At 44.2% G+C, this 22,426-nt stretch overlaps 1 protein-coding gene across 2 annotated transcripts; it reads left to right on the forward strand.

Moving 5' to 3' along the window:
• Positions 1-672: 672 nt before the first annotated feature.
• Positions 673-22,028, forward strand: YY1 (YY1 transcription factor). Of its 2 annotated transcripts, none has more exons than XM_066629089.1 (5): positions 673-1,528; positions 13,581-13,743; positions 14,558-14,618; positions 15,336-15,494; positions 20,856-22,028. In XM_066629089.1, the coding sequence occupies exons 1-5, from the start codon at positions 862-864 to the stop codon at positions 21,036-21,038; spliced, it is 1,233 nt and encodes a 410-aa protein (XP_066485186.1). In that variant the 5' UTR covers positions 673-861; the 3' UTR covers positions 21,039-22,028. The 2 variants fall into 2 exon arrangements, with proteins under 2 accessions (XP_066485186.1, XP_066485195.1); XM_066629098.1 differs by having other exon boundaries at positions 13,593-13,743.
• Positions 22,029-22,426: the final 398 nt, after the last annotated feature.

Consider the following 22,426-nt stretch of genomic DNA (forward strand, 5'->3'; position numbering starts at 1 on the left):
AAGGGGGCGAGTGGAGGCCTTAGAACCGGGTGGGCGTGGCTCGTCCAACTGAGCTTTCTTCTGATTCGCTGCGCCCTGCGAGTGGAGTCTTTGGAACCGAGTGGGTGTGGCCGCTCAACTGAGCTCTCTTCCGATTGGCTGAGCTCTGTGAGGGGGCGAGTGGAGACCGTGGAACCGAGTGGGTGTGCCCGCTTCAATTGAGCTCTCTTCTGATTGGCTGCGCTCTGTGAGGGGGCGAGTAGTCTTTGGAACCAGGTAGGCGTGGCCGCTCCAACTGAGCTCTATTCCGATTGGCTGAGCCCTGTGAGGGGGGCGAGTGGAGTTTTTAGATCCGAATGGGCGTGACCGCTCCAACTGAGCTCTCTTCCGATTGGCTACACTCTGTGAGAGGGGCAAGTGGGGGGGTCTGTGGAACGGGGTGGGCGTGACCGCTCGAACTGCGCCCTTCTGATTGGCCGTGCGGGATGAAGGGGGGCTCAGGAACGGAGTAGGCGTGGCACTCCCAACGGAGCCTTTTTCCGATTGGCCGCGCTCGGTACGGGGGGGCGAAAAGGGGCGGGCGGAGAGGGCCCGGCGCGCGCGGCGATTGGCCGGCGGGGGGCGCTTACGCCCGGCGGCGCGCAGCGATTGGACGGGGCCCGCAGGAGGGGGCGTGGCGCGCGGGCCGCGGCGGCCTCCCCGCGGTCTGGATGGCGGGTGAGGGAGGCTCGGGGCGGCTGTGTGTGTCGGCGGCGGCAGCGGCGGAAGTCTCGCGAGGCGGCGTGGACGGGATTTGGCTGCGAGGAGCCCGAGCGGAGGGGGAGGCGGCGGCGGCAGAGGCGAGCGCAGGCTGAGCCGAGGCCGCCCGCCCTCGCGCGCGCCATGGCCTCCGGGGACACGCTCTACATCGCCACCGACGGCTCGGAGATGCCGGCCGAGATCGTGGAGCTGCACGAGATCGAGGTGGAGACGATCCCGGTGGAGACGATCGAGACGACGGTGGTGGGCGAGGAGGACGAGGACGAGGACGACGAGTGCTGTGAGGACTGCGGCCCGCACCAGCCACCGCACCGCCGCGGGCAGCACCGGCCGCCGCACCACCACCACCCGCCCATGATCGCGCTGCAGCCGCTGGTGGCCGAGGCGGACGCGGCCGGCGTGGGGGTGGGCGGCCCGCTGCACCTGCACCACCACCCGCACCACCAGGAGGTGATCCTGGTGCAGACGCGCGAGGAGGTGGTGGGCGACGACTCGGACGGGCTGCGCGCCGACGACGGCTTCGAGGACCAGATCCTGATCCCGGTGCCGGCGCCGGCGGGCGAGGACGAGTTCATCGAGCAGACGCTGGTCACCGTGGCGGCGGCGGGCAGCAAGGGCGGCGGCGGCGGGGCCGCGTCCTCCTCGGGCCGCGCCAAGAAGGGCGGCGGCAAGAAGGGCGGCAAGAAGGGCTACCTGGCGGGCGGCGGCGCCGAGGGCCGCAAGTGGGAGCAGAAGCAGGTGCAGATCAAGACCCTGGAGGGCGAGTTCTCCGTCACCATGTGGGCCTCGGGTGAGTGGCGCCTGTTCCGCGGAGCCATGTTGGAGCGCTGGGCGCCGCCATGTTCCTCTCGCCGGGGCACCAGTATGGCGGCGCCCCAAAACATGGCGGGCGGGCGCGCTGCCGCTGCTGCTGCTCTGGGCGCCCTCCGCGCGCGGGGGGGCAGGGCGGCAAAGATGGCGGCGGCGCCAAGATGGCGGCCGGGCAGTGCGGGGGAGGGGAGGGCCTGGCGCGCGCCGCCCCGCGTCCGGGTAGGCCGCAATGGCGTAGTTGCTGCAGCAGGGGAGGGCGGGGCCGGCCCCAGCCCGCGCCCTCCCCTCAGGGAGCCGCCTCTGCCCGGCTCCCCCCGCGAGCGCCGTCCCGCCGCCCCTCCCCCGCCCCTGCGGCCTCCTCGCCCCTCCCCCGCCGCCCTCACGGCCCCTGGCGCTCCCCAGGCCGGGAAGAGGCGCCTCAGGCGCGCCCGGGAGTGCGCTGCGAGGCCTTCCCGGGAGCGAGGCCACTGACCGCGATGGGGCTGCTCTCTGAATAGTCGTGCTGAGCCCGCAGGCTGCCACCCGGGCCGCACTGGAGGCGCCTGGGAGTGTCGAGGAGGCAGGCGCGGGCCCAGCCACGCTTTCCTGGGAGTAAGGCCGTTGGCTGCACTGGGACCAGCTTCTGAGTGGGCAGGCTTCTGATGGGGCTCTCTGAGGGGCTGAGGGCTCCTCTTATGCTCAGAGGCCCCTGAGAGGGGACACGACTGAGGCGCGCAAAGTAATGCAGGGGATGGACAGAGTATATGGGGGGGATGGTTTTTTTCTCAGGCAGCCCCAGAACCAGGGGGCAGCCACTCAAATCGTGTGTCTGTGGAACTCCTTGCCACAGGATACAGTGAGGTGGAGAGGGGGGTGTTCTTCTCCCTCTCGCACAACTCCAGAACCAGGGGACATTCAGTCAAGTTGAGTGTCTGTGGAACTCCTTGCCACCAGATATGGTGATAGACTGGGAAGGGGGGTGTTCTTTTCCCTCTCACACAACACCAGAACCAGGGGACATTCATTCAAGTTGAGTGTTGGGACAGTTAGGACAATTAGTGTGTGATTAGTCTGTGGAACTCCTTGCCACATGATTTTTCCTTCCAGTTTCCAGGAACTTGTCCTTGTGTTCCTTATTCTCACATCTTTGCAAGTCATCATCTCCATTTGTTGGTGGTGGGGGGCGGCTGGATAGGAGGATACTCTTCCCTCTCATGCAGCACCAGAACCAGGGGACAACCACTAAAACTGAGGGTGGGGAAAGACAATTAGTGTGTGATTAGTCTGTGGAACTCTGCTGCATGATGTGGTGATGGCATCTGGCCTGAATGCCTTTAAAAGGGGATTAGACAGATTTCTGGAGGAAAAGTCCATCATGGGCTTCAAGCCATCATGGATTTGTGCAACCTCCTGGTTTTAGGCTACGTCAGAATGCCAGATGCAAGGAAGTGGCACCAGGATGCAGGTCTCTTGTTGACTTTTGTGCTCCCTGAGGCACCTGGTGGCCCATTAATACAGGAAACTGGGCTAGATGAGTTTTTGAACTGATCCAGCAGGGCTCTTCTTAGGTTCTCTTGGCACCTCCAAGGTAGTGGGAAATATGCTTGGACAGCCTCTCTCTGTCTGAGGCAAGCGGGTGGGGGGAGATTCTGTGAGGCAGGCTGGCTGGCACTTTGATGATTTCTTCTCTAGGAAAGGATAGATTGTATTTGAACCATCAGTTCTTAGAAGAATGGGCTCAATTCAGGCCTTATAGTACTGGGGCAGAGCCAGCTACAAGAATATATAGGCTCTGAGGATGTGCACCCACTTCTAGGTTTCTAGTGTCTTTCGATCCTGTTAGCTGACATCTAGTGCATGTTTAAATAGCTGTGGGGCCTGCAGCAGGCCCAAAATAGGTGCCTGGATTGTTGACATCAGCTCTGGAGGAAAGAGCCTCTGACCCTGGAGTCTGGGTCTCTTGCCTCTGATCAAGGACAGTCTTACAACTAACAGCCCAGGATTGGTTTATTTTTTTTATTTGTTTCAGCACTGGACAGCAGGTGTATGGAATCCTCTGCCTCAAATCCAGAACATGTAAAAAAGTCCCAATCATTACATAGGAATGATTCCTCCCAATAGTTTGCCTCTATGCAGGGGTTAATAGGAAAGTGTAAAAGCTGCATAATGCTTTGCAGGATTTTGGAGATCCTAAAAGGCTTTCTGATAACATTGAATTTTAATTGCTTAGGGATGCCATCTGCAGATTTCACCACCGTTAGCCTTTTGGGAATTTTTTTTTAGTGTACCACTTGCTCAAAGCCATAAAGAAGCATAAAACCTTGTGTAGTGCAGGGGCTCTGTTCTCTGTACACATTTGTTTGAGTGATTAGAATGTACTTGTACATTTCAGTGTGTTGATGGAAACATCAGTATTTGCCAAGTAAATTATGATTTGTACAAAGTCCTTTTTAAAAAATAGTAGTATTATGTCATTCCTAGGACAGGGTGGCTTGATTTAAATCATTTAATGATTAGTTTTAGTTTTTAGTATAAGCTATTTTGAGTACTTTTGACAATAAGATGAATATCAGTGAGCTATAAAGAAAAATTATATAATAAAGAAAAATACATTTAATTCTATTTTATTGTTTTGACATTAATATGTTCCTTAAACAAGCATACATACATCTTGTATGCATTGTGCTTACTAACACAAATTGGTCATAATTATTTTGATTAATGTCTTTATTCCAATTAGGAACATAAATAAAAAAAAACCATGCAGTGCAAAGAGCTTTTGCACTGAAGAATTATATCTACTAGGAGACCAGGGACATACGTTTCTGCATTGTCTGTATACATGCAGTGATACTGAAAAATATCTCTTACTTGAAGATTTAAGGATGCAACACTTATTTGGAAATAAGTTCCATTGAATGATATAAAGCTTGCTTTTGAGTAAGCATACTGGAACTGGCTATGTAGATCTTTTCACATGTAAAGCCTGACAATTATTAGGCAAATAATGTTTGTCTGTGATATGTAAAGTTGGTGTCCTTGCTGCTTGGTTGGTAGTCTTAAATATTTATCATTTGAGAACTGAACACATTGCTGAGTGTTCAAGTAGTAGAACACTTATAGGATAAGGTAGTTCAAAACAAAATACTTACAGTATTAAATAATATTGGAACGATATATACCTGTGAAATTTTGCAAACATTTCCTTTCAGATGTATTGGGGCCAGAAATGTTCCATTAAAGGAATCATTTTATCCATGAGACTTGTTAGATGTGTTATACCAGCACTTCAATAGACCACATTAGTCAGTTATTTATGAGTTGTGAAATAGAAATGCAGTGTAGATGCACCGGGATGTGCAACACTCCAACAGCTGCACTGGAATAATAGCTGTTCTAAAACTGCCCATAGACGTTCCATCCTGTCCCTTTTGAAAGATTCTGGTTGATTAATTTCATGTTAGCCTGTCCTACCATATGTATAGATACTGTGACAGTTTTGCACTCGCCTCCAGAGACTTTTCTGAGCCTCACAGAGGCAGCACGCATCTGCCTCACAGAGGCTCAGAATGGCCGAAATAGGCAAAAAGATGCAACTTCTGGTTTCCATCTGGAAACTGGAAGCCTCATCTTTTTGCTTGTTTTGGCCATTCTGAGCCTCTGTGAGGCAGATGCATGCTGCCTCTGGGAGTCTTTGCTTAACGTCAAGCCAACGATGGGGTTGCAGGAACACATCCCTGTCATTAAGCAGTGCAGGATGGTACATACTTATAGGTTCCACTTAACACAGTGAGATTTATTTCTGAGTAGATAAGTCTAGGCTGTAACTGATCTCTTAGCAGTCTTATCAGTTTAATGACCACACTAACGCATTCTTGTAAATAATTGGATTTTGTGAGTGAGTCAAAATGGAGAATGTATTCTGTAGCCTTTGAATTCTAGCCACTCTTGCAAAAACAGGGGACCCTCCATTTCTGCAGATTCAGTTATCTGCAGATTGGGTCTATGCCCCCCTCCCCGTGCTTGCCTTTGGGGGGATGTCTGTGGATGCAGAGGCTGTGGATGGGGCTTCCCTGAGCTTCCCAATGCCTTATAAGTCATTAAAAAGTCACTTCCAGTTTTTCTGGAAAAACCAAAAGTCATGTGTTTTTGCCTCTATGGCTCAGTCTAAGCCCCACAGAGGCCGTGGACAGGCTCCTCTGGAGGGTAGGAGGGCGTTCACTAATATCCTCGGTTTCACTTAACTGCAGAGCGTTTCGGACTGGAACCCCCGCGGATAAGGGGGGATACCTGTATACATAGATCCTTGTGCTTTTGTTAAGGAGCTTTATCAAAGCGGGTGGTTGTATGACCCAGAAGCAGCGGAGCGTGTAGATTATCAGATCTTGCCAAAAGTCTGTTAGCATGTGTTTCAGCTTTGGATTTTCAGGCACGCAGTAATTTTTTTTCTTAGGACTAACTTTCCGTATAGCGATGATTGAATATGTGAATTGTGGTTTCAAGTCTTTCTAGTTCTAGCCCCATGAAAATACAGTTGAAATAAGTGCCATTATTTCGAGTTTGGCATCTGAAGCATGCGAGACCATTGTATAAGTACTGTTGGAACAACCTTTTGAACAGAACACTAGCGTGTTTACAGCCTCCCCATGCCTCTGAAGGCCTCCTGGATGGATCCTGGAGATACTTCCGGTCGCATCTTGGAGGTTCTGTGAGGGCCAACTGTGGATTTAATTGTCTGCGTAAATCAGTATCCATGGGGCATGACCCCCTGGAATGATCCCCTGTGGACTGAGTGTCCGCTGAATACATCAGTAGCTTGTTGTGATGTTTCATGTAACTAAGCACTGCTTGAGATGCATAAGCTAACCCACTGTCTACTTTATGATCAGGTTGTCAAACCCCCTTTGTAGGACAGCCTTCGCAATGCATTGCAGGCTGCTAGTGTAGGGTGTATTTAGCAGCAGGAGCATAATTCTGAGCAACCTGGGAGCTAGAAAGAGGCAGAGGTGGATCGAATTGTGGCTCAGATTCAACAAGCTGTGAATTCCATTGCTGTGTGTATGCATGTACAGCCTGTAGGCTTCTAACTTTTTTCAGGCCAATATTTTTATACGTACTTAGGGATTATTTTGCATATGCAGGAACCCACCCTATTTTACTGTCTTGGTGGATGGTACAGAGCCACCTACGTAGATATTAGAGGGAATAAGTGAGACCTACAACTAATATTGCAGTACAACATATCCTCATCCCTTAATAGGTAAGTTCCTGTTTAGGGCTCCAGCCAGCCTGGAATAGGAGCCTTGAAGTGCTGATCAGTTCTTGGCGCCAGAGGATCAATTTTGGGTCTAGTTTACCCACTTTTCCTTCTTCTTGAAACATTCCTGTATTGTGCAGGGAGTAGAGTTGTGATGTGATACCCACAACTTCAGTCCCCACCATGATATTTACTGTAAGTTATTAGGGGCTTGACTGGTCAGATTTCATCTCCTGCATCCCCAGTCACTCATTTTCCTTTCAAAAAAAAAACACAAAAGAAACCCCTACCACACAGACATCTAACTTGAGATCCCTCAATGTTCCATATGTCCCGTATGGTGACTGCTGTGGGGACGTGTGTGCAAATGTATTAAAAATTTACAGACATAGTAATTCATATCTGTTGCATCACCAAGCAATGTGGAAACCATAGCCACCTTTTGGGGTGCCCATTTAACTTTCAGACTGATAGGGACTCGGCCACCAGAGTTCACTATTAGGCAGATGGTAGCTCTTTCTGCAAAGGTATGTTTAAAATGTTTAATGGAAAACTTATCAAATGAGGATATTGAGATTGAAATTAATGACCTTTAAGTACAGTACTGTACACTCTGATTAGAAAAGGGAAATCTGTATTAAACAAAATGCCTGTTTGTTTCTTTCCAGATGCCCAAATAGTTAAATCAGTTAAACTTGATAACTTGGATGCCATTACTGAGTTCTAAAATTATGCACACAATTTTTGACAGGAGCCTCCCCCCAAAGTTTTATAGCGTGGAAGTTAAGTAGCTTACAATATTGCTATTGCTTGCTATAAAATTCAATTTGTTTAGGTTTATCTGAACTTGGATCTATAGAGTTCTCAAAAAGTTAATTTTGTTTTATTTTCTGTACCTGTGGAGAATACAAATAGTGGCTTGCATGATGTACTATATCTGTTTAAGAGCAGTCTTGTTGCCCAGAATACATATGCTAGCTGGTGTAGCATAGTGGCTGAGAAGCTGAGTTGGGAAGCGAGATTTCCCTGGTTTAAATTTCCTGTCTGCTATGAACTCATTAGGTGGTCATAGGAAGCCTCATCTTCTCAGCCCAAGCTCCCCATGGTGCAGTAGGGGGGATAATAATACTTGCCATACATTGTTTTTGTATGGGCTGCATCAAGGCAATATATGTAAAACACTATATAAATGCCAAGTGGTGTGTGTTGCTGTAATGAATTTTGAGGAAGATAGAGTTGTTTTTTATTGTGCAGTTTGTAAACTGATAATCTTCAGATTAAAGGGCAGTGCAGTGCTTTAGTTGTTTTCTCAGTCTATTCAGTGAACTGCATCCTAAGCACCCATTTCCACAGCCCATACAAGAAAACGAATTCCCAAGTATTCTTTTGAAATACTCCCAGGAAGTCAGTAAGCAGAAGAGTAAGTAAAAAGGCACTTGACCTGACCCTTTCTTCTTAGGCATAGTTCTCATTGAGGTGACAATCCTGTGCCTGGCCTGTCATGCCTCAAACTACAAATGGAGATATATGCAACAAGATGCTTCGTTATATGAAAATTCTCTCCGCATAGAAAACCAGATATTAAAAAGAAGCGTCCTTATTTGATATTTTCCTTGGTGTATCGTTTTCTTCAGATTAAAGCAATAAGATTAGACATGGGTGTGCAAGTGGAAGATGGCAAACTGCTAGAATTTAAATACTAGTAATTCAGAATGAATCTGCCAAGAAAGGATTCTTGAGCCCCATCAGTACTAATTGTCAAAGTTATCTGGCACTCTGCCAGTGCTGTATATAGTTCTTCAAGCTTCCAGTCATAACTTTTGAGATTTTCTTGATGCCCTTACTTTCTGAAATTTGGGCACTTGCACAGTTGCATCACCAAATTTCCTATGTTGGAAGGAGTGTTAACATAGGCTTGGCTTTGAACATAAGAACAGCCCCACTGGATCAGGCCATAGGCCCATCTAGTCCAGCTTCCTGTATCTCACAGCGGCCCACCAAATGCCCCAGGGAGCACACCAGATAACAAGAGACCTCATCCTGGTGCCCTCCCTTGCATCTGGCATTCTGACATAACCCATTTCTAAAATCAGGAGGTTGCACATACACATCACGGCTTGTAACCCGTAATGGATTTTTCCTCCAGAAACTTGTCCAATCCCCTTTTAAAGGCGTCTAGGCTAGACGCCAGCACCACATCCTGTGGCAAAGAGTTCCACAGACCGACCACACACTGAGTAAAGAAATATTTTCTTTTGTCTGTCCTAACCCGCCCAACACTCAATTTTAGTGGATGTCCCCTGGTTCTGGTATTATGTGAGAGTGTAAAGAGCATCTCCCTATCCACTCTGTCTATCCCCTGCATAATTTTGTATGTCTCAATCATGTCCCCCCTCAGGCGTCTTTTTTCTAGGCTGAAGAGGCCCAAACGCCGTAGCCTTTCCTCATAAGGAAAGTGCCCCAGCCCCATAATCATCTTAGTCGTTCTCTTTTGCACCTTTTCCATTTCCACTATGTCTTTTTTGAGATGTGGCGACCAGAACTGAACACAATACTCCAGGTGTGGCCTTACCATCGATTTGTATAACGGCATTATAATATTAGTTGTTTTGTTCTCAATACCCTTCCTAATGATCCCAAGCATAGAATTGGCCTTCTTCACTGCCGCGGCACATTGGGTCGACACTTTCATCGACCTGTCCACCACCACCCCAAGATCTCTCTCCTGATCTGTCACAGACAGCTCGGAACCCATCAGCCTATATGTGAAGTTTTGATTTTTTGCCCCAATGTGCATGACTTTACACTTACTGACACTGAAGCGCATCTGCCATTTTGCTGCCCATTCTGCCAGTCTGGAGAGATCTTTCTGGAGCTCCTCACAATCACTTCTCGTCTTCACCAGTCGGAAAAGTTTGGTGTCGTCTGCAAACTTAGCCACCTCACTGCTCAACCCTGTCTCCAGGTCATTTATGAAGAGGTTGAAAAGCACCTCTTTTTGATCACTTCAGAGAGGATCTGTGAACCAGAATCCACCATACCCTACTCAATAGCAATCCTGATGGTTACAGCAGTTTTCCCCAAACAGCTTAACAGTCAGTTCTGCCTGTGATTGTGCTGATATCACAGTGCAGACATCTGTGAGTGTATTTCTTTAGGTTCCAATACTAATCCCCATTGGTATACCTTTCCTATTACTGCTTTCAGATTCTTCCTCAAAACCCACCTCTCAATGTGAAGCCTCCAGCATCTCCCTTCTGCTTCTTTATATTTGTTGTATAGTAGTAAGATTCTCTATCAGCAAATGTATTCCTAAAATAAAAGTTTCCTTGATCCATTAGTTCAGCGGTTCTCAATCTCCCAGGGAGCTTGGGAACTGCTATAAGTCCTTGCGGGAAAGGCAGCAGATCGTGTCGCTAAGGGGCACACAGGGGCTGGCATGCACTTACCAGTCCCTGCTGTAACCTCCCGGTGGTGTGGGGAGCCCTGCGCAATGCTTCGCAGGGCTCCCCGAGCTTTAAAAGTGAAAGCAGAGCAATCGTGCCCCGCCTCTGGTTTGTGATCTCACAGTATGAAAACTATGGGATGATGGCAATTGCAGAAATAGTTGCAATCTCTAATAGACATTCCTGTCATTTTCATACATTACTTCCTTTGCATAATTTTGGGTCCTTAGTAATCCAATATGTCCAGCAAATTCAGTTGCACTGTCATACATATGAACCTGCCCCTTTATCTACCCTAATAGATACATAGATAATAAATAGACGGTTCCCTTGTCACCATTTTTTCTCCAAATGAACTTGCTTCTTCCTTCCACGAGTATTTCAAGTCTTCTGTCTTGTTAGGTGTTCTTTGAGCAGGTTTCCCAACTATTCATAAACGTAAATGCATCTGAGTACCTCCCAAGTTTTTGTGAAGGATTTATTGAAGGAATTAATATAATCTTTTATGCACATATTTTGGATGCTCCTTTTTCAAATTTCTCCCCCCCCCCAGCTTTTCCTGTCCTACTTAGTAGCATACAAGCTTTTTATGCAAGTACCACCACCACAATGACAAACTGTAGAGTATGCATCATATTGTGGTAGGGAAGAGGCTTTAAAATATATTGACTGTTAAATAATAATTCTTGAGATGTGGAAAAGCTGGAGGAAGGAACTCCTGACAATGTTGGGTCAAACTGCTATTACTGCTTTGAGATATATATTTAATAAGTAGAATAGTGTGAAATTCAGCATACGGGCGGTCCCCCTGTATCTGCAGTTTCACTTATCTGTGAATCTGGGAGGCCCCCCATGCCCATTAACCTTGTTTATTTGCTTACCGCCAAGAAAATGTTCTTCCTTTTGTAGGTCACTATAAGCTTGCATGCTTATAGTGACCTGTAAAAAGAACATTTTCTTAACATTAAGCAAATAAACAATGTTCATGGGTGCAGGGGGCGTGGAGATAGGATTCTCCCGTGTCTGTGGTTTCCGTGTCCACCCGGGGGGGGGGGAGAGAAATGGAACAAATCCCAGCAGGTGCAGGCCTGTACATCAGCTCTGAATGGTATGTTGTTATCATACAACAATGATAGTTCACTAGAAGGAGTACAATATTAGGAAAAGCTGCAGAGGGACTTTGGTATACTCTTGACATCCCCTTCATTAGGTTATGAACAAAAGTATGCTTAATTAAAGTATCAATTCATCCGTTTTCTCCCTTGCCACTAACATTTATACATTAATATGGGTTTAATTTATTCATTTCCCACTGTCAAAACATTTATACTTCCTTATGATGATTCACTGTTTTTCCTCTCCCCCTCCAAGTTTTTTCTGATACTATCTCTCCCTCCTTTTCCTGCTCCTCTGTGTATCAAAGCTTTAAAAAGAGAGAAGCTGAGGGTGGATTGTAAAACAGGATGATTTAAATCAAGTTTCTCATTGGTATGTTGTAAGCTTACTAACCCATAATGCATGCTGCTAACTGGCTGACCTAATCACAAAAATTTTAACTTGCAACTAAATAAAGCATTTTTACCACCTCTGGTTTACAGAATCAGAGTTGCAGTTTGCCATGTTTCTTAGAATATTGGGATGTGTGTGTTGGCAGGTCATTAGTTCTATTTTAAGATATTATAAGTGTAGATTTAATATGCCTGCATTCTCATTCTATTTTAACCTGGCTGTTTTTAACAAGATCTGAAGATTTTTTATTTTTTTTTTAATTTTTAAGTCCTGTTTGAAGTTTGAAAAAGTTTTTAAAAATCTCTTGAACAGTATGTTTTTATACCTGTAGGAGAATGTGATTGGCTAAGCACTGCAGTGGTCTGAGCTGGTTCTGGTGTATTGTAGCAAAAAAACTGGCAGAGAGCTTTTATTTTATGAGCATATATAAATTGTGTAAAATTTAGTTTAGTGAATCTCTCTGTGGTTATGTCCCTAACTATAAGCTGAGAGCCAAGTAAATTAAATGTGCAAAAAGTGCCCTAATTGCCATTTGTGTCTGTGAATGCTGATTGTTCAAACAGCACACAAACAAATAATATGGCCTGTAGAATGATGGGAAGTAGAGCTGTCAAGTTCGGGAGGGCTGGTGGTAGTTGAGCAAGTCCTGAGTTGTTTTCTCCTGTCATTGCCATTTTGGCTGCTGGTGCTGCTGACTACTGGGCTCTATGGTATTAAGCACAACTCATTAGCTACAGTCCAAAGCGTTGCAGGAGCTCTGATGTAGTGACTGTTCCCATTTATTAACTGATAAACAAGGAAGAATTCCTTCTCATTAATAGCTGAACTATTACACAAAAATGTGCATTTTGAGATCTTGGTAGAGGAAAACAAACTAAGGATGCTGTACTGTGCTCACATACTTGGGAGTAAGCTCCACTGAACATGCAGGAACTGACTTCTGAACAAACATGCATAGAACTGTGTACTATGAGGATGAGTCATATGCTTAGGATTATGCCTTTGGTAGCTTAAAAAAGGAAAACACAATTTGGTCAAACACCTAATGAAATATTGGTCAAATATGGTAAAATATAACAATGTATGATAATAGTTTGAGTATCTAGAATTCACTGATGCAAGTGCACATGTGTTTGTATTGCTGTTCTTAGCTTCATTGGGCTGCAGATTTTGGTTTCAGTTGCAGTCAGAATTCAGTCAACATTCAATGAGAAGTGAAGGATTGGTATGGTTTGAAAACATTTTAAATCATTGTCCATGTTAATATTCACATGCTGGTTGGCACCCTTCAGTCTTGAAAGACGATGGTCTTTCCTGTGGTCAGCCTACAGCTCCTGGTATTCCCAGGCTGTCTCCCATCCAAGTACTAACCAGGCCTGACCCTGCTTAGCTTCTGAGATCGGTCATGTGCAGGGCAACAGTTGCTGCCCAATTCATACATTGCCCAATTCACACACTATTGCTGGACTAAGTGTTAATGGCAGAGCCAGTAGTACATACAACATAGTAATGACATAACATGGCAAACTTATGGTTAAACTTGCTTAACTTTGCCATTGTGTTTATATGAAAGATGTAATTATTGCGTATCAGTTTCATGTAACATTGGAAATGTCATGTGATTATTGGAGTATGAAAAGGAGTTCAAAGAAAGCAAGTGGGTTTTTGCAAATGAATAAAATCTATTACCTTTGAGGTCTGTAGAAATCTAGTTCAAACTCTGAAGGGAGTTTAGTAAAAGTGGTGAAAATATGTAATGTTATACCAGGATACTAGTTTAGCTTGTGGTAGTGTCCATCGTGGATGTTAAATCAAAATTCAGTTTGCTCTAATCATTTCAGATGACAAAAAAGACATTGACCATGAGACTGTGGTGGAAGAACAGATCATTGGAGAGAACTCCCCTCCTGACTACTCGGAATACATGACGGGAAAGAAGCTGCCACCTGGAGGAATACCTGGCATTGATCTTTCGGACCCTAAACAATTGGCCGAATTTGCAAGGTAAGTGCTAAGAGAACTGGGTTCTAGTAAAAACGCAGTTCCACTATGTTAACTTGTTTTTTCTTAGGGAGAAATAATTTGTCTTATGTCTATAAACAGACATAATCTACTGTTGATTAGGCTGAAGCTGTGTTACATTCATGTGAGACAAAGCCAAAAGAAAGGTATCAAGCAAACCTATGATTAGCTGCCCTGGGTCCCTTTGGGGAGAAGGGCGGGATAAAAATAAAGTTGATTATTATTATTATTATTATTATTATTATTATTATTATTATTATTATTATACCTTTAGTCACCCAGCTTCTTTTAAAAGTCTTTCTTTTTGTAGCATACAACCCTTTGTTAAGTTCAGAGTTATGTACAGAGTCCCCTCTGTGGTTAGCTCCTTTCCTGCCTTTAGGTTCTTTTTTTCTTTGCCATTTTTCTCAAGCCACTCCCCCCCAGGTTCTTTTTAAGTTCATTCCCTACTCTGCACCTTTCCTTCAACTTCTCTATCTCTGGGCCCACAATCCCTTGATTTCTCTGCATCCTGGGACCTCTTCCCATTCACTTGCCTGCCTCTGTGTTAGTTCCAGCTAGACTGACTGCTTTTCCTTCAATCATAGAAGCTGAACAGCAAACTTTATAATTCCCTAAGTACTGAACACTCTATACCAGCTTTGCCAATCAGTATCAAAGCCGTCACCACCACAAGTGCATTACAACATAGATGGTTTATTACAGAATGATTCTTTAGATGGTTTATTACAGAAGAAAGCAAAATAAAGATTATTCTGCTCTCTGATCACAGCCATTTTTTTCTCCTTCTTGTAAGAATGAAGCCAAGAAAAATTAAAGAAGATGATGCACCAAGAACGATAGCATGTCCTCACAAAGTGAGTATATATTTATACTTGCAAGGTAAATCTCGAGAAAACTGATTGCACCCTGTGTATATTTACATTTTAAAGTTAATTTTTTGAGCTTCATTGCTTCCTCTTGAGAGTAATATAAACTGTTCTAATTTTGTCTCTTCTCAATGGCCATTACATTGTTAAAAATAACACACACACACACACGCACTAATTCTCAGTTGAGTGCTTTTTGGTATAGGAAGCTTACCCTTGAAAGTGTAACAGTTTGCTTGTTTAAAAAAATGAAAGAATTATGCATTGGTGAGTTTAGTATTTTGGCTGAAAGGAAGCAGAGGAGCTGTTACTGTGGGGTGGTAAAGAGACAAACCATGTATTTACAACATTGAAAGCAAATCAGTCTAGAGCTGAATAGATTTATATTCAGTGGGCTTTCTGTGTTTGATAGTTATTACAATCTTTCAAAAAAACTTCCCTCCAACATTTGGGGCTTTGAGACTTTGGGCTTGGAGGAATTGGGGCTGCAGACTCTTAGGATATGACATCCGACTTGTTTTCAGTTGACTGGGCTGTTGAGGCAGCCTGTGTGTCAATAATTGTAAAACATAGTGATGGGACACCTGCTTGCCCTCCAAAAAGAAACTTAGTATGTGTAGCTGACTTTGGTGAATACCCAAAGTGATAATTCAGGTCTTGCAATTTGCCCATTGGTTAATGTAACACACTTGTATTCCTTTGAAGGGCTGCACAAAAATGTTCAGGGACAACTCAGCCATGAGGAAGCACCTGCACACTCACGGGCCTCGGGTACACGTCTGCGCGGAATGTGGCAAGGCTTTTGTGGAGAGCTCAAAGCTAAAGCGGCATCAGCTAGTTCATACTGGAGAAAAGCCCTTTCAGGTAACTAGTTCCAAATACTCAGGCAAGCTACACTCCATGCCATCCTTATTGATAACACAGGCCTACAAAATTGAGGGTCAGAAAAGTTTTCCCCAAACTTTATGGTGGTTTGATATGAATTTGGGCTGCCGATTCCAAAAATGGCATCCGTTTTGCCCTATCACGTCTAGTTTTGGAGATCTAGTATAGCCTCATTAGTGAATGGTTCAAGCAACTTCCTCAGGAATTGGGTTAATGTTTAAGGAAGCAAAATGTGTGTTGGCCTGTGTAATCAATAAGTAGATTTCTGTTAAGGTTAAAAGAAAGGTATGTGTTCTTAAATGAAATTGTGTGATTAAGTGACACTTGCTGAAGGACTGGAAAGAGCCTCAATGTGTAGAAAGAGAGGCTGTTTCATAACCAATTCCCCCCCAGCTCTAGCATAAAAAGAGGAAAAAAGCATCTCACACTCAACCTCCAGGTGGGATCTGGGACGTTATAGAGCCAGATATGGAGTTCATATGTCATCCTCACTGTAGCTTTTGGAATCTGAAAATGTGTAGAATTCGTCAGTTTAACCAGTTTATTTAAAAGTAAAGATCAGCAGCACACTATAGTTTCACTATTACCAGGCATACCTGTATCATGCCACAGGCTTCTTGTTTGCTAAACAAGTTGTTTCTGACAAAACAGTGCTTAAATATAATTACATTAGTGTAATCCCTTCCTTTGTTCCCCAAAACTGTCCAGATGCTGTTTGCATTTCTGCACACTTCCATCATTGCCAATGACTTTTTCATAGTCATTGAAAAATGACTGAAATTGAAATTACTTTTGAAGCATTTACAAGCTATTGATGTAGATGGAGTGCAAAATATTGAATTGTTGCACCCTTTTCTGACTTGCTCCGTTTTCCCACTACAGGCCAGGCCTCAGAGGTTTTGTAGGTGTGGGATGTCTTTCTCTGATAAGTCATACTGTCTAGTTTGCCAGATCAAGATGTACAAACTGGACAACATCCTAAACAAATTGTATGTTGGTTTTTTGTTTCCTCTGAGGTTCTTAGAATGTGCTTGTATGCAAACTGTCTCCCCTACTATGTCAGGAACAATAAGCGGAAACATGGGCAGTGGAGGAATTCTAGTCCTAAATTTTGAAAGTTAGCCCTCTTTTTGAACTGCTGTGATAACTTTGAGATAGATAGATAGATAGATAGATAGATAGATAGATAGATAGATAGATAGATAGATAGATAGATAGATAGATAGATAGATAGATAGATAGATACTTTGATAAGACAGCTAGTTTTCTATGCATAATTTTGGCTGATGTGTATATAAAGTGGTGGGGAGCAACTTTTTGCTGCTCTAATTTTTATCTTTTAATTGTTTTTGAATATTAGCTATAATTTTATCTTGAAAAATTTCCTGGTTTAAACATGCAAAACATTCCCTTAAAACTGAACTTACAAAAGTCTAGTTTTCTTTAATGAAAGAGAAGTGAGGACTCTTTTGTCTTCCTTATTAATAGTTTATATTTTTATGGCTTGATAATGGGCCCCAGGAACTGGCAAGTTGCCGGAGGTGCCCTTCACTAACCCATCTGAATAATTACCCCCCCCCCCCCTTGGCCTAATAACTATCAGATCTCTGCAATTGATTCAAAGTCATTACTTGGATTTATAAAAATCTGTGACTCTACCTACCAGTAGAACTGAGTGCTTATTTTTCATCTTCTGGGGAACACTGATCTGAATAGGTTTTTGGGGGGGGGGGCGGGGGGGAGGTTATATCACTGTGAGGGGGCAGACTCAAACAGATTGTAACATTAGAAAAAGATTCGTCTCCTTATTCGGAGTTGACTTCAACTAACTCCTGTCTACAAAAACATGTCATGGCGTCTAGTCATACAAGAGACCCTATTTGAGAATAGTTTGAAGAAATTTCTTGCTAGGTGCTAAAAATTGTGGTAAATGTACACTGTACAACTAAGAATAAAGCAACATCAAATTGCTAAGTGTTATTAATTATAGCAACCAGTTAATATGCATTCTATTTAGAACATATCTAATACGGTACATGGCACATTTATTTCAGGCAACCTTTTTTCTTAGTGATCTAAATTGCCTTGATTTCCTTTAATCTATCCTGCATGCTGGTGAAGCAACTACTCATGCTTCTGTCGTCAAAAGTGGTAGTTCAGAAGATGTTATGAGTGAAGCAATGGAAAACGAGTGACTCAGTTTGGATTTAAGCGAATAAAATTACAGTATCTTCTTCTATCACTCCTAAGATAAGCATTGCCAGTTTATGCCAGGAAAACTGATCAGACACCTCTAAACAGTACATTGCATCATATATCAGCAGTACCAAGTTAGTCTGCTATTGGGATGTTTTAAGAGTAGAAACCAGCATGTTTCCCCCCCCCCCAAGGTAGCTGATTACTATCCCTTAAAGCAGGGGTCTCCAAACCCCAGCCAGGGGCCAGATGCGTCCCGCAGCAAGCCTCTTTCCAGCCCGTGGCCAACCTCTTGTCCCCTGAAAGCCTCTGGCCCACTCAACTGAACATGACCAGAACTGTGTTCTGATTGTGTCTGGAGACTGTTCTGAGGGCCAGAGAGGTTGAATTAATAAGCCCATTCACTCATCTAAGTTCCATCCCTGATTTATTTATTTAAATTTTATATTTAAATTTTTTTCCAGCCCTCCACACCACGCCAGATATTTGATGCGGCCCTCTGGCCAAAAAGTTTGGAGACCCCTGCCTTAAAGCCATGGAGTAGCTTAAGTACATATAAATGGTACACTATGAAATTTCAGAAATCAGAGGGATTGGCAGATCTTGCGCAAGAAATGAGAGGTTTTAGTGGCCTGCACAGATTTCTGTGCCTTTAGGATGGGCAGTGTTTTGGGACTCTTCTTCATTTCTTCATTCTCCTTATTGAAGAGAAGTTTCCTTATAACCTTTCTTTGCCTTATTACCATTCTCTGCAAGTAATATTTCCATATTCGTAATGGAAAACCTGCTGTTTGCAAGAATCGTGTAAAATTAGCAGATATCTTTCTAGTGAGCTCTGTTATAAAGATGACACATTCTTTTCCTGTCAGTGTAGAGTCTTGCAATAATGTGTAATCCTAAGTGGATGTTCTAGTGCGGTCCAGCAGTTTACATATATGAACTGGCAACATTTTCTGGCCATACTTCCTCCCACGTACGGGATATGAAGAAACTTCCAAGGAAGTTGTGGATGTATGCTGTAAGGCAGTGGTAGCCAGCTATCTCATTTATGAGTGTAAAAGCTTTGGATTGACCAGTGCTGTTGTAGTTATTAAAAGATTTGTTGACTATAGAGCAGCGCTGTGACGTGGCACACTGGTGTGCCTCGAGGCTGCCTCAGGTGTGCCGCAGGATCAGAGGAGGCAGACAGCAGCTGCGTGGCCATGTGCGGGAGAAGCGGCTGCTTTGAGCCTCCCGCGGCAGGCAGCACAAGCAAGGGAGCAGCCAGGGAAGGGGCTGGTCGCAGCTGCTTTTCATCCCATGCAGCAGCTGAAGAGTCCGCTTGCAGCTTGCTCCTGCTACTGAGCACGACTCAGGCTGCAACCTGATCCTCACCTTCCTGGGAGTAAGCCCTGTTGGCTACTATGGGGCTTACTTCTGAGTAGACATGCATAGGGTTGGGCATGAAGGAGGTTGTTGCCTGCGTGCATGCTGATTGGCAAACAAGAGAAGTCTGGAGGAGTCAGGAGGTGGGAGCTGTGGAGTGAGTGAGGAGAGAGAGCCAGAAGCAGGCAAGCAGGTACATAGCAAGCGAGTCTACTGAGGCCCCCAACCTAAGGTTTCAGGGTCCCTGAAATCCCTTTTTCTTGCCAGTTTGCCTGCAACTCCCCAAAGCGACCCTCCCTGCATTTTGCTTCCTGGGAGTAAGCCCCATTGACTCTAATGGGGCTTACTTCTGAGCAGGCATGCATAGGATTGGGCTCTGGGGGTGCTATCCCATCCACACTTACCTGGGAGTAAGCCCCATTGACTCTAATGGGGCTTACTTCTGAGCAGGCATGCATAGGATTGGGCTCTGGGGGTGCTACCCATTCACACTTTCCTGGGAGTAAGCCCCATTGACTCTAATGGGGCTTATTTCTGAGCAGGCATGCATAGGATTGGGCTTTTGGTTGCACTCTTTTTTTCTCAAATACACAAGCAGGCAATTGGCACTTCTCTCTCCTCTTCTCCCTCACCCCACCTCCTTCCCCAGGAATATTCCCCCCCCATCTCGCAATCACAGTTAGCAACTCTCTTACTGTCCCTCCCCTCACTTGTCAGCACCTTCCAAAGATACAGAATCACTGCCTCACATTCTGTCTCTGTCTCCCCTACCCCCAGTTTAATCCTGCACTTGTTCCAGTCATGTCTCCGCACTGCCCCTCACCCACATTCTCCACTATGTGATCAACCTGGCCTGTCTTTGCCAACACTTTCTGGCATTGATCAGAATTTGAACATATAATTTTTCCTCCTTTTCAGAAACCACATATACTTCCGTCTCCATGCTTTTTGTCATGTAATGATTTAATTGTATTAATTTTATTAATTCAAGATTAACTGTAATGTAGTAATTTAATGTAAAAAAACTGGTAGTGTACCTTGACAATTTTAGTGCCTTGTCAGTGTGCCGCGAGCTGAAAAAGGTTGAAAATGGCTGCTATAGAGGCTATGGCCAGCATACAGACTACCTTTCACATAGGTTACTTACAACAATTTTATGCACAGGAGGGACTGTGGGACCTGCTTGCCATGTGTGAAACTAGCCCTAGGCTGCAATCCTATACATACTTTCCTGGGAGTAAGCCTCATTGAACACAATGGGATTTACTTCTGAGTAGATATGAATTGGATTGTGCTGCTAGTTTTATTTTAACTTGAGAATCATTAGAGCAGGGGTGTCAAACTCGTTTCATACCGAGGGCTGAATGACATTCATGATGCCTGCTGAGGGCAGGAAGCGATGTTGTGAGGCAGGAAGTGATGTCATTAAACATAACCAAAAATAAGCACTTTTTCTCACTTAGGAATTCATTAACTACAAATGACAGAAGAGAAAACATGTAAATCTTTATCATATTTCAAGATATGGGAGAGCCCAATTTTTGTGGGGGCTGCCCTTTTAGCAGTAACACCTCAGCACCGCTCAGCAGCTGACAGCCTGGGGGCTGGACAAAAAGCGTCCGCGGGCCGCATCCAGCCCCTGGGCCTTATGTTTGACACCCCTGCATTAGAGACTTAAGTTCTTGCTTCTTCAGAAATCTAGTAGCAGAGATACAGATCTTTATTGCAAGCATTTCTTATTGGAACATGTTCCTAACTTCCTGTCTCTTCATTCAACAGTGCACGTTCGAAGGATGTGGCAAACGCTTTTCACTGGACTTCAATTTGCGCACACATGTGCGAATTCATACTGGAGACAGGCCCTATGTGTGCCCTTTTGATGGCTGTAATAAGAAGTTTGCTCAGTCGACTAACCTGAAATCTCACATCTTAACACACGCTAAGGCCAAAAACAACCAGTGAAACTGCAAGAAGAAAGCTCTTGAACTCAAAGCATCTTTACCTTACAGGAGAATGGTTGAGAATAAATAAGTCTCCCGCTTTGTATATTGTTTCTAGGAAAGAATTTAAAAAAGAACCCTACATGCCTAAAGGACTTGTTTTTGATAAAGTAGCAAAATAAACTTTGATGCAGCATTGCTGCGCTGCTCAATTTTGCTCTGTAATTTGGTTTCAAGAGCATGATGATTTGTAAAGCGTGGCCCCATCCGGAGGAGGCAGACAGGTCATGGACTTGCATCAAAGACAGTTCTTTCTACAGCAGTGCTAAATTGGACTTTTCACATTGTTATAAATATGAAGCTCACCTGTTGCTTACAATTTTTTAATTTTGTATTTTCCAAGTGTGCATATTGTACACTTTTTTGGGGATATGCTTAGTAATGCTATGTGTGATTTTTTTCTGGAGGTTGATAACTTTGCTTGCAGTAGATTTTCTTTAAAAGAATGGGCAGTTACATGCATACTTCAAAAGTATTTTCCTGTAAAGAGAAAAAAAGTTATATAGGTTTTGTTTGCTATCTTAATTTTTTTGGTTGTATTCTTTGATGTTAACACATTTTGTATAATTGTATCGTATAGCTGTAATGAAATCATGTAGTAACAAATATTAGATGTGATTTAATAGTGTTAATCAACTTAAAACCCATTTTAGTCACTTTTTTTGGGAAAAATACTGCCAGATGCTGATGTTCCGTGTACTTTCTCTTTGCCTGTTCAGTTAAGGAAAGTGGTGCTCAGTTGTAGAATGTATTGTACAGGCCCTGACCTTTTAACAACACCTGATATGTACATCCTGTGTAAGAGTGGGCAACAATAAAACAGTGGTCCTGAAGAAAGAATATGGCAGAAAATTATCTGTAAGCACAGCCTATTTTATTCTGTTGAGAACAAATTATAGTTCTTTAACCTCCCAGAAATTGGAAGCTAAATAAAACTCAAGTTACCATTATATACATTTATTTTTATTTGCATTCAATTGCAGTTTCTTCAGCATAGCATTTAAATGCCTACTTGATACTTGAGTAGCATAAAGCAGTTTTAAAGATTCTGGTCTCTGTAGATGCTATGGAATTTCCACGGAACTGGGCATTGGAGCATTGATGCTTCATTTTCTACAGCAAGGAATGGAAGGAGCAGGGTAGAGTATGGACATCCGCTGTTTTGAAAAGGTAAGATGATATCAGCTTGGCATGGGGTCTGGTGAGTTGAGAACGTGAACCAAGACATCTGAACACCAAGCAACCCAGTCTAGTTTGTTCTAGCCATTCAGTTGTTGCTTGCTCTACATAATGAAGAGCCATGCTAAGTATTTCTAGGTATCTACCGAACAGCAGTTTTAAAAATTTTAA

Source organism: Tiliqua scincoides, chromosome 1 (genome assembly GCF_035046505.1).
Source record: "Tiliqua scincoides isolate rTilSci1 chromosome 1, rTilSci1.hap2, whole genome shotgun sequence".
Taxonomy (NCBI): Eukaryota; Metazoa; Chordata; class Lepidosauria; order Squamata; family Scincidae; genus Tiliqua; species Tiliqua scincoides.